The following is a 13088-nucleotide window of genomic DNA, read 5'->3' on the forward strand; positions in this document are numbered from 1 at the left end:
GGATAAGAAAGAAGTTAGCAGTAGTATTATTACTTGTTACAGTGTTTGGGGAAAATAAAGGCTACATCCTCCTTACCTACCACTCAGTTCACATACTTTATTATACTTATTTACTCTCCATTGCCTCTGCATCTGCTGAAGCCTCACTAAGCTTAGCTAGCAGACCAAACAAATAGAACTCTGAACCACCATCTTGGCTATCAATGAAGGTGGAGGCTGAAGTCACTGTTTTCCCCCCAGTTCAACGGACTAGTAGGGAAGTGTGATATTCTGTGTGTGGTAAGCTAATTATATCATGAAGTCTTTATTCTATTTTACTTTTTTGCCTTTTTTGTGCCAGTCTTGGCTGTTAAAACCCCCATTTACAACATCTTTATTGGAATTGAAGGACAATTTGTTCTACTAGAACAAATTGTCCTGCAATCCAAGACAGCTTGATCTACTGGAACAAATTGTTACAAGAAGCTTCAATATCAAAACAATCTTCCCATCTCCCAGCAGTCGGGAAGAAACCGTTGTCAGGCCTATCTATAGATCTACCACAGGATCGTTTTGCCATGAAGAACCTTCAGATGGGAGGAATCCATACTACATAAACAACTATTAATAAACTGCATAGAGGGTACGATTGGACTTGCGCTACCAAGTTGATATTACAAGGCCAGTGACCTAATGCCTAAATATAATAGCAAATAACATATCATCAGGAATCACCCAGAGAAGTGGGTTCAGTTATTTGACACACTATTTGACTGAATTTGTTATCCTTTATTTCCACAAGAAAATTGTTAATTATACAGAAAACTGAAGCTCGAAGCAAACAATTACCAGAATTCTGGCAAAAAAGAAGCTCATACATATTAAGCCTGCTTGTTGCAGCAGCCATGTTTGCTGGGACTTGTCACTGAAACAAATCATTCAATCAAAAAAAAATAATTGCAAATTAAATAATAAAATGGGTATGCAAGTAATTTGCCTTGGTTACCGGTTGTTACCTGGGCAGTGCTGTACTGTTTTCCTGTTATCAAGTACACATTTTATCCACAGTATATGTTGTGTTTCAGTTGAAAATGAAAAACCGTACACTTTATTAAAATGCTTGTGTAAGCTCAACTTAGATGGACGTTAACGATTCTGGTTTATGATATATTAAAGGTTTAAAAAAATAAAACTGAACTATCTCTTTGATGGACTGATTAGACTAATCTTGTTCAACAGGGAAATTAACTAATTCCAGTCCTGATGGAGCTGTAATTGGCCTAAGTGGCAACTTTACTTCCTTCCTTTCCTTTTCATAGCAACTATTTTCTCTCCAAAAAAGCTCCCCAAAATAACAAGGCAGGAAATAAATTACATTTCAGGCATTTCACCAAAAGTCACATTAACAGTGACTTGCTGTAAAGTCAACGGGACCTTGTCTTTCATAAAGACACCTTTCATGACATGTCATTTGGGTCAAAATGTGAGTTTGCCACGTAAAACAAAGAATTATTGGCTGAAATGAACAGAAACAGCTCTCTGTGCTGAACAAATAAATAAAGTCAAAGTAATATGCAGGGCTGAGGTTTTATCCAGCCAGTAAACCTTCATAATCACCCATTCTTTTGTTTAGCTTCTCTGAAAACACTGGTATCTGATAATCACCACCGGTCACGACTGCAGTCTTATTATGGTTCAATTCAGACAGAGCAGCAAATCTCCCTGTTTTTCATACTGTGGCCTGTAACTAATGGTGATGTGTTTACAAGACTTGTTTCAAACAGCTGAAATGACTCAGTGACGTTCACACACACGACAAAATCTCGTAGCTTAAGCCTTGTTCACACTTCAACCATCACATTGTGTGGATCGGTACTTGAAAACACTTGTTTCATGAGCCCTGAGTACCTGACTCTGAGGGAAGTTTACGGTTGGCTGGGTGTGAATCCCAGCTTGGTTCCCGGCCTGCAGCCCTCTGGCTCTGGGTACATAGTTCTGAAGGTCAAGTTGATGCGCGGGCCTCGGTCATGGTACTCTTTAGCCACTTGATGCTGGTGGAGAAAGATAAAAGACGTATTTTACATTTACACGTCAAATATCTACGTGTTGGTCTTTTATCCAGAAAGATTTATATAAAGTTAGGAGGTAGTGGCTTAGAGCCTCTACATTCTCATGGGCAAGTGGCTATTAACAGACACACTGGATGCTATTAGGTATCCAACCTGTAACCAGCTGAAGAATGAACATGTCAGGTCATTAGTTTTTTTTTTTTCATTGTTATTGTTGTTTTATTTTCAGGTTTTGTAACTTCTAACCCTATTGATTCCTTCTCCAATTTGATAACGCTTTACCAAGTCCAGCAATATCTTGAATTTTTGTTCCGTGGTCATTAACATCGTCAACATTTCTTATCTGTGCAGCATTTGTTAATACTGACAATTTGAAATTGTATTCACATTGTAATTACAACATTTATCAATTATAATTTTCAATAAAAATTAAATTTCAGCCACAAAATATATTCTAATCTATGTGGTAAAAACTAAAGTAAAAAGAAAAAATAAGCTGTTGTTATCGGTCTAAAACACTGACTCATATACTCATGCAACTAAGAAAAAACAAACAGATATGAGAACACAAGACAAGATTAACATTTTCAGGACTTTCCTAAACATAGGCTTATTTTTGTTTTTTGTTGTTGACCTCTGCACTATATACACAGGTCAACCAGAAAATGTGAAAACAGACAACAATTCTTACAATTTCACATATGGGGTAAAAGGCAAATGTATTTCCCTTTGCAAAAACAATGCTGGAACTCATTTATGTCTGGACTTATGTCATATGCTCACACACTCCTCCTTCCCCTACATCTCAAAAGGAGGGGAAAGGTTATCTACAACAGTGTCAAAAGAAAGAGTCCAGAACAGGCAGACCTAAACCCTGTATCCTTTTTCAAACAAATGAAGTACTTTAGCAGGATTGACACGTTTAGTTAAATATTTAGCACTCACTTCTAACCCTCTCTAGCTGAGCCAGGAGGTTTTATTAGGTACACCAGGACTGTACTGACAGAGAAGGAATTAATGGATGGTGTGATCTTCTTTCTCTGGCAAGATCTTTAAAGGAGAGATGAAACCTTTGTTGATACTCAGGGAGGCGTCACCATAAACCACCTGTGACCTTCTCCCTTTTTTTTTTTACTTGCTCAAACTCCCTCTCTTTATTCCCCCTCGTCCCCTTTGCTTTTCTTTCACTCCTTTTAATTTGCAACTTACATTTTAGCTTGATTAGCTAGATTGTCTTAACACAAGAGATACAACTATGATTATCTTTCTAGCAGTATCGCTCTCAAAAATGTTTTACATTTCAAATGAATTTGACTCACCTTGTGAAACTCACAGACATACAGTATGTTTTTTTTAATTCTGTTTTATTTGACATTAAAAGGGATAGTTTGGATATATTGAAAAAAAAAAATCAATATTGGTTCAAGTGTATGCTATGTTTAGAATATGTTCACCGCTTAACCTTGCTTCCCGACAGCCCTTTCCGACAGGGAAGTGAAGCCATTATACAGTATCCATCTATGCTCGCTTTAAAGCCACCAGACTCCTTTGACAAAAACAACAACACGGAGTTGCTGGTCTACGGCTGTCTTGATCGGTTGGTTTGTTGTGTTATTGTGTGACTTTGGTGAATCTGAACTCCTTTCAAACATAAGCTAAATAGTATGACCTTTTTCACACACAAGTGGAGCTTTTATCTATTCTTCCAAAGGCTGAAAACATTCAGTCAATATTAAATTCAAACTATTGTAATATGACATAATTTCACTGTTGTGTACAGCCCAATGCTTTTAACAGAAACCAGCTAAACACTCACACACTCTATTACACACACAAAGACTTTTCATCCTCTTTCATGCTCTCATATAAACCTGGCCGCTGTCCCTGATTGTAAAACAAATGACCCTCATTATGCTAACGCTTTGCTATTCTTTCAGGGCCACTCCATCCATCTGTCTGTCAGTCAGGGGAGGAATCTGAGCACCACAGGTCTACTCTCTCCCGTGTGTTGAATCGGAAACATTTACCCACACACATAGTCACAAATGTAAATGTAAATGTCCAAGGTTACAGGAAGAAACAGATTTTATCCGTTTTAATCATAGTTAAGGATAGCTTTGTGCAACGTCTTAAAACTATTTCTGCAATGATTAAAAACATCAGGCAGGTACGAGAGAGTACAGAAATCAGCTCAGTTTGTTTGTATGTCTGTCCGTCAGGAGGATTATGGAAAACTACTGGCCTGATTTTATCGAAACTTGGTGGAAGGGCGGAGCATGGGCCAAGATAGAACTCATAAAATTGTGAAGCAGATTCATATCACGGGGCAGATACACATATAATCTTTTCACTTTTGTTAGCATTGTGAGAAAGGGCATTTGTGCTGCAATCATGTGGTGTCGGAATATACAGAAAAATAAGTTCAATAAATAAATTTACATTGTGGGATAGGGCATGCCTTGGTCTGCACTCTCAGAGTGCCCTTCTAGTTTGTTGTTATTATTTACTGGAGTGTTTTCTTTAATTTGACAGTAAATATGCCATAATATTAGATACTGTTAGAGTGCCTTAAAGTAATATTACATAACGTCTACATTGCGGTTTCACTATTCTATATTTCTAAGTGATGAAATACAGCTGTAAGTCAACCTTTAACATGATTATTAAGTATATAATAAAAGCTTTTAATTTGGTTTCTAACATGTGGTGGGAGGTAGGTTGTTTTCTTGACAAAAAGTTTTAAAGTTTATTTGCTATAAATAGAAGTTAGCGCAAGTAGTAACTACTACATTAAATATTAGGAACAAGACATACATTAACGCTCAAATTGTTTGATTGACAAGTAAACTTTGGGAACAAAGTTTACAAAGAAAAAAAGAAAAAACAAAAAAACAAAACCAGTATCACCAGTAACACTTTTAAAGCAGTCTATTTAATTTCTGCCTGATTCTGATCCGTCTTGGCGTTTTTATGAGTGGCCATTTTGCCTGCATGGGCCCTTGCATTTTATTGGTGGAGCCTACCTGCCAATCGTCTTGTGTGGCTCCATCCATCACCAAAAGTGTCCCGTGACTCAGAGGAACACGAATCCGCTCCACATAAGTGTAGTCCCCATTTTCCTCCTAAACCCATGAACATAAAGACAGCAAAGCACAATGTATAATCTCTCTCACACACACACATTTTTGTTACCTGCAAATTACAACTAAATGCCACTATATCATGACCAATGAAGCCTGCCTCCTAAGAAGTGTATACTTTAACACTTAAAATAACAGACAATTATTAAATGCAGGCCTCTACATACTCTGCTGAGTCTAAACACAATACCTGACTTAAGCCTTCCCCTGACCAGTTTTTCACTACCTCACCTCGGCTGATGTTCTGCACTCCACCACCCTCAGTCACTTCTTTTTATTAAGATTTGCACAGCAGTTCTGCTTTATTAAGTAGCGTGCGGTAGAGGCAGGAGAAAGCCTCCTTGACTGTGAGCCAAGTCTTACCAACAAACTAACTCATGAGAAACAGCAAAAGGTCAGAAAGTGTCTGCAGGTTTTAGAAGGCCAAATCAAATACTTTATGAGACCACTGTAATGAATACTGGGAGCTGGATGAGCAAAAAATAATGAAACAAGACTTTCTTTCTAAATTAACCAAGCCAGCATATAAGCAAATATAAGAACATTCAGTGCTCAGAGGGATAATATACTTATTGATAATATACTTATTAAGTATCTAAACAACATGTATTATGCTGTACCTAATCTGAATTAGCCTGGGAACACCCTGACGAACTTCTGGCAAATTTGAGATTTGCTCTGCAAGTCCGTCTGGCCAAGAACCCATTCAAGCCCATTTCCAATTTTTCCAAAACAAGGCATCAATCACAACCGTTGACGATAGTGCAGCGACGGCAAGCAGCTTTTTGTTTACATTCAACATGATAGCCAACTGTAGCGCAGCAACCCGTTGATGCCGCGGTTGCTGCTAAGTCTCCCGGATCGTTGGTCTGATTGGTTGAAGGACTATCCAATTGCACCCAGAGGCATTTGAGCGGCATCCGTTGGTGACATCCCTTTGGAAATGGGTTGTGAATGAACCTTCTCCAGACCCAAGGGTCTGGTGTCAACAAGGCTAAATTTGAATGTAAGAATGGACACCGATTTCTATGCTCATCATCTCACCGGTGGAGGCTGCTTGCGGAGGCCGAACACTCTGGTGTCGCCCAGACTGACGGAGGCGATGGTGGGCTTGGTACCCAAGGCAGCCTCGTTGTCACTGTGCCAGCCGATGCTGTCATGGCTGTCCCGATACAGGTTACACAGCAGTGAGTTGAAGCTGCATCCGCTCACCTGCTCCACTGCCTCGCGAAGGGTTAACAGCAATGGATGCCACTATGAGGCGAAAAAAGAGAATAAGAAAGAGACATAAACTAATGTAGTCAAATAATGAAACAAAATAAACAGCATTAAAACAAACAAGACAACAAGCAACAAAATAGTCTTAGAAAAAGTACATAATAAAAAAAGCACGATAGTGAGAAATTAAGAAACAAAAAAAGAAAAACATGAATGTAAAATAAATGTGTTGTTATCGTCGGTTTTGGGGGCTTGGAGGTTTAATGAGTTTTCTAACCTGTGTGTTAGCAGCCATGGTGGAGCGAGCATATGTATAGGGCAACTCTCCATACCAGCAAGTCAGCCTGGGCTCCTCGTATGCCTCACCTGGACCAACACACACAAAAAAATACACCTTACCTCAAAAGAACCAGACATTGTGCAGCCTTTATCTGTAGCCAGGTACATAGTGATTGGATACAGTTCTCAACATTTTAACCATATTTCACAAGTCCCTTACTTACAGTCACAAAGAGGATGTTATGCATGCTGAGTATTGTAAGATTTTTAATACTGGTGAAAAACTTGTCAGAGTTTTTTCCCATTTTATAAAAACATGCCAAACTGTTCAATACATTAATCCTAAAGAATAAGTTAACACCAGGCTGAACAGCAGTGTTTCACTGCCCTCTCTGGTTGAACTCTGACCATAGCCAGTATCACTGCTGCCTAAATAAAATATAATATGGAAAAGTTTCCTGATTTAGATCAGAAAATGTCACACCCATTTTTGATACTTGCTATGCTACAGACACATTCCAGTCAATACTAGTATAGTATTAAGGTTCAATATTCAGCCTTAGTGATGATATCTGAAAATGAATGTGGTAGTGATTTATTGATTGATGAATTTAAGGACAAAAAAGCCATAATGGTGGTACTGCATGTTGCAGCCCATTAACATGATACGCTCTCTATTGAGTAACCAAATACTCAACCCTGCAGGCTTTAAATACACTATAACATTAATCTTCCTTATGGAGAACAGCAGCTGTGGACCAACTCTTTATTGCATCAGTAATTGGGTCACAGCAATTTCAATTTCAAAAGAGAATAGATCCAGTCTGTTTTCATAGCTACCTCTTTTTTGCTGAATGACAACTATAAGTAGGGCAGAAAGTTGACACAGTTTTGTTCTTAATGTATTCCTTTTCCAGCGTGAACCACATGTAAAATGATCATCTGCACCAGAATCTATTTCAGGCAGAAGGTAAAGTAAATATCTAAATCAAATTTGTTCTAAATTTCTATTGTTCTAAATCTGTTGTTGTTGGTGTATCTTTCTCTGGGAACCACAAGATCCCTTCCAAGAACCAATTTTCTGCCATTAGTGTATTTTGGCCAGACCTCTGGTACGAGAACATGGTGAAACTAAAACAAATTACTCAAGCAGCCATCGCTTTTTATGGCGCTGAATTATTCAGGGCCCCTCGAGCTAATACTTATAAATGTGTGTGGTCATTTTCAACTTTCACAAGCCTTACCCTTCTCATAAAAAAGATGGTATCAGGGGGAAAAGATAAACAAAACCTTAACTCACTCACAGGCTCCAATTTAGAGTTGTGAGCAATGGTCGGAAAAAAACTGAGTCCAGAGGGTTTTAAAACAAGACAGGACAAATGACAGAGTACATAGGAGAGATGACTGGTGAGGCGTTCCACTACTTCCTCTTTAACCTAAACATCACATGGGTTTTGTTGACAAAGTCTCAGGAGTGATGGATTGCGATGACACAACTTTATGATCGGTGTTTGGAAATCATCTTGGTCAATTGTCTTTATACTGCCGTTTGTCTGCTACGAAGCTATTGCAGAGTAACACACAAGATTGACAAGAGCCAGCTGAGAGAGAGGCTGATTCGGAGGCAAAGTCTGGCAGAAGTTCAACATGCTCGCTGTATACAGTCTGTTTGGGTACAATGTGTGAGTTATTTTTTTCCTTTTAAAAAGGAAAATGCTGTTTTGCAAAATGAAGCCTTTGCACAACTCTTGCAGTTTTTGCTTTTGTCTTCTCAAATTATACTCTGCTAATGTGGATGAACAAAAAAAATCTAGCATGAGTACCAAACAACTACCTATCAATATACATATCTGGATGCACACTGAAAATGTGACACATTTTGTTGTTAAAGTAAAACAAAAATTGATGATTTTGCAGTGTTGGCAGACACATTGTACTCTGTAAATGCTTTCAAATTTTTATACATATCATAAAAATGTCAAAGTTCAACACTGCACTATTACAAAACTCGAACAGACATGAACCCAACAGCATGCCAGCTGCAGTTGGGGAACTCTGTTCACCCTCCACCTTACATCATAGGCTCACATTTCACCCCTTCTATACTGCTTATCCTTAAGCCCCTGGTACACACCCTGTCTGTAGTTGGTCTTCTGGGACCAGGGCAGCTCTGCTAACAGCTTACTGAACATCCAGTCAGCCTCTTCTGGGGGAAGAAACCCAGGCAGCAGCCGCAGTCTGGACAGATGGAAAGACAAAACACACACAGACATAGTACACAGAAAATGAAGGTGCCAATATGAAGCATGTAGTTCATATATCTAGCATTTGTACAGGATAGTCCACAATGCGGCACCCTGGTAGGTTAGGCAATCAAAAATACCTGGTTCAAGTCATAAACCTTTTTACTGTCATCTCTATACTATCTGATAAATGTGTAAAATTCCCAAAGAAAGAAAAAAAGGATAGTCAAGAATAAATTGGCAGAGGCTTGTGTGCAAATAGTCATACGGACAAATACTATGCTGGAAATTATTTATTCTGTTTTTATATAGAGCTCTATTTATTACCCTGTTTTTATCTGTGTTTTTAAAAAGGAGCCGTGCTTGTAATTGCTTCATGCTTTACATGTCTGTGTTTTGCTGAATGACCATAAAAGGAATCTTTCAGCCAAAATACTGGTATAACAGCAGCATAGCTGGTTGTTTACCCACCAGAGTATAAATAAATATAAAATAACCAGCCAAAACGATTTGGCAAATGGCTGGTCTTAGGGTCGGTTTATGCTCCATCAGAACCAGTTCTGAAGACGTGTTGTCCAACCATGTCGGAAATCAAAAGTGTTTATAGTTGGTCCAAAAGGCTACACTGGAAGGTAGAGTGAAAAGCCGGCAGTCATAGAGAGGGGCGAGACATGATATAATTTAAGTATGGGGATAGCTGCGCACATTTTCAGTCTCTGCTGGAAGACCATCATAGCTCTGCACTCCGTTGTTCACGTGAAAAGTGCCACAAATAGTTGTGTAACAAATGAAAAAAGGAGAGCTTGAGAGAAAAGTTCAAACAATGGCTCCTTTCTCACCTACGAACAGTTGGCCAAAGATGGCGTGAAGCACATACTGCAGAGCCATTAAATCTCTAAACAGCTCTCCATCTTTGTACCAGCACCTCATGAAAAAAAAGGTTCCCCTAACGTGCCTGTATAAATTGTACATCTCTTCACACCTGTTTTCTAATACTACTTTTTATGCCAACCATGCTAGCGGTAATTTATCTATTGATTGCAAAGTTGTGGATTTGCGCTATGCATCCCTATGCAACGTGTCACTTTAAACTTGCATATACACTACATACGGTATGTAGTGATTGGTGTCCCCTTTTTTATCTGCTTGTGTCAAGTGTGATCCCATGTGGGATACCATATGTGTATATATTAGCTCTATGTTTTTTGTTGTATTGTGTTGATGTCATGTCATGAGCACACTGAAGCAAATTCCTAGCAACTTGCACCGAGTTGTATGGCAATAAAGTATTGAATCTTGAAGTGGGTGTGAATGCTGGATTGTCGGGATTTACCATCCAAATGGGATGTTTTGGGGACCGATTGCGGCAGGATTGCTTAACTGGAAGTAACATTACATACGGCGATACACTGGTAGAGCAAATTACGTTTAACCATGTATCCAGCTAATTTAAATAGCTCACGTTAATGTACTGCGTTAACAGTTAACTTAATTTTATATTATATGTGCAGTTTTCTTCCCGAGAGCATTTTGCAGAGCCTGTAGAGCAAGCAGCGCTGTGGAGCAAGGTCTGGCGATGCAAGACTAGTAGAAGCCTGAACCTCAAAATCTTATCCCGCTATGGCTTGGATGCAAAGTAGTCTAAAAGCTAATTCTCATTATTGTTAAGACTAAAAATTAGCAAAAGAGCAATTTGCCTATTCTTGAGAAATTACTGTAGGGGTTTTGTAGCCACAGCAGATTTAAATCGGAATTGAAATATAAATCTTTCACCTTTTTCTCCTTTTATACTTCTTTCCAAAGCTCATACGTGATTAATCCAGGTAACAGTCCCAGAATCAATTACAGAATATTGACTCTAAGGTTACTATGGCTCTGAGCCATTCTTTCCTTGCTCTTGGTTGTCTGTAATATAATGGCACTAGGTATATTAGATAAAAGCACCAGCTTAATGCCTTAAAAAAGTATTGTCCAGAATGCAACATGTACAGCACATGTTACTACATATTCAGTGTCTATAGTGTCATAGTGGGTAACATAAGTTAGGCAGTAGGCATGACATTCATTAAAAGCTTTATACATTGTTGCTTGTGGGATGACTGCCATCTAGTGGACTTAAAACTCAATCACATATTTGTTATCCTGACTAAACACACTGGTATGTTTATGCCCTTATTTTCCATTTGGTTTAAACTTTTTCTTCTACACAATTACACTGTACTCACCTGGACACTCCTGATGGTCCATTGCTGATCACATGATCACCTGCCTGCCTGCCCAGAACAAAATAAATGAATGAAAAAAATGTAAGCCAACATGTGTGGCGTATAGAACCAAATAACAAGCAAAAACACCATAAGAAAAGAGACAAAAACACATATAACACAAATATAAAGTATAGACAGAAATGTGTTACTTACTCCATCACGTTCTCTGGTGGAATATCTCTAACTGGCTGCAGTGTAGAATAGTCAGAACAGAGAAAGAGTAAACACTTCCTTATAAACCATTCTAACAGGCTAATTATCCTAAAATTCAACAGTGACGTTTTATATTTACCTTGGTAGGCTGGTGAAACTCAAATGTCTTAGGTGTTTTCTGTGGCCCACATCCCCAAGAACTAGGGGCTGGATTGACATTTCTGGGTTGTTGGTTGTTTGGGACTGCACCTGGTAAAAGAAATATTAAAAAAATAAGAGGTAGTCTTATAACAATAAGTAGTAGTTGTCTACACATCAGGCAGGTTAACAGGACCATGAATAAGTAAATATAAAAAATGATGTCATTCAGGGAGTAGCAGGTACAACAAAACAGTATATTCATTGATTGGCCCTAAAATTACCTGTTGGTCTAGAGGGTTTTGGCAGTTGCTTTGCCCAGGAGCCCTGGACTCTGGCACGCTGACGCTTATCTGACATCGCATCACATCTGCGGGTGACCAAGGAAGAAGACCAAGCTTTCATCAATATGGAAACCGATTATCCATAAACTAAGAGAAATACAGAAAGCTAATCACTTGTGCTAGATTTCTCATAAGAAACCCAGTCACACTTAGTATTTCTTAAACCAAGAGCTTCCCGAGGAATTATGGGAGTCTAGTCTTTCCACAATAAATGATGACAACCCACAAATATTAATTTGCTTTTCTTAACTTTTTCATTTAAATTTTTAAACAGGACAGAACCAAAAACAGATTTAGAGTTATGCAGCAGTAGGGCTATGGCAAATGCTTTCTCGAATCGATTCGTGCATTTGCTTTAAAGTTTTGTCTTGCTTTGTGATGCTTAGTTTATTATTTTAAAGTCATGATATGTTTTATAATGGCTTTCATTTCATTTATGCTGTATTCCACTGCATCAGCTTTGATGTAGTTTGTCTGTCTGATATTTGTCTTTACTGTTTGTTTGTTTTTTTTAAACAAAGAAACATAGCCTGCCCCAAGAGCTGCTGACAAAAGTAAGACTAGACTAGCTTAGATCTTGCACATTATACATCGCGCTGAAAATGATGTATGCTGTTCTTACTGACATTTAGAAAAACAGGATTGGCGATAAATGTACACGTCGCATAATACTACGAACTAGCTAGTAGCATTTGTATTATCATCTACCCTGACTTTTCATTTCTACACTCGCCGAAAGACATGCATTGATTTTGACTTTGTTCTATAATCAAATAAGCAGCAACTGGATATTTAATAATTATGGTACTAATAATTGCTTAGCTTAAATTGCATTTGGGTGCCATGTTTACAGACAACAAAAATCGATAACACATTCTTCACTTAATCGGACAATTTCTGAAGTCAATGGGTATTTCAGCTAAAGTTAAGTGTTAAGCTAGCTAGTCTGGCTGATTCCTAGCTAGCTATGCTAGCTTAGATAGCCTACTTAAAGATAAATAACCATTTTAAGATAATATCCAGTTAACTAATGTTGAATCTTTAAACGAAGATACTTACCAAATGGCTGCTAAAACGCAACACTACAGCTAAAAAGAAAAGAGCCAACTCTACATAAACTACGACACCTGCGCTTTGACAGCCATGGCAAGTGTGTTACAAAAAAACAAATCCTACCCGGAACTGAGACGAGTAAATAGGTTCCGTAACTTTCTTTGTCTCTTTCTGTCTCAATATTTGGCTGGGTTGTCAAAGGCAG

General features: G+C 38.3%; 1 protein-coding gene across 1 annotated transcript; it reads right to left on the reverse strand.

Moving 5' to 3' along the window:
* Nucleotides 1-753: 753 nt before the first annotated feature.
* Nucleotides 754-13015, reverse strand: alkbh3 (alkB homolog 3, alpha-ketoglutarate dependent dioxygenase). Its single transcript, XM_028585629.1, has 10 exons — nt 12890-13015; nt 11771-11856; nt 11488-11597; nt 11349-11383; nt 11154-11201; nt 8820-8923; nt 6684-6772; nt 6233-6442; nt 5072-5170; nt 754-2030 (listed from the first exon to the last, which is right to left on the reverse strand). The coding sequence occupies exons 2-10, from the start codon at nt 11844-11846 to the stop codon at nt 1905-1907; spliced, it is 897 nt and encodes a 298-aa protein (XP_028441430.1). The 5' UTR covers nt 11847-11856; nt 12890-13015; the 3' UTR covers nt 754-1904.
* Nucleotides 13016-13088: the final 73 nt, after the last annotated feature.

Source organism: Perca flavescens, chromosome 8 (assembly GCF_004354835.1).
Source record: "Perca flavescens isolate YP-PL-M2 chromosome 8, PFLA_1.0, whole genome shotgun sequence".
Lineage (NCBI taxonomy): Eukaryota > Metazoa > Chordata > Actinopteri > Perciformes > Percidae > Perca > Perca flavescens.

Coding starts and splice junctions, on each gene's coding strand:
- alkbh3 (XM_028585629.1), bottom strand. CDS start 11,846: ATGTCAGATAAGCGTCAGCGTGCCAGAGTCCAGGGCTCCTGGGCAAAG. Junction 11,598..11,770: donor AAAACCCTCTAGACCAACAG/GTAATTTTAGGG, acceptor TTCTTTTACCAG/GTGCAGTCCCAAACAACCAA. Junction 6,773..8,819: donor GAAGACCAACTACAGACAGG/GTGTGTACCAGG, acceptor GTGTTGGTCCAG/GTGAGGCATACGAGGAGCCC.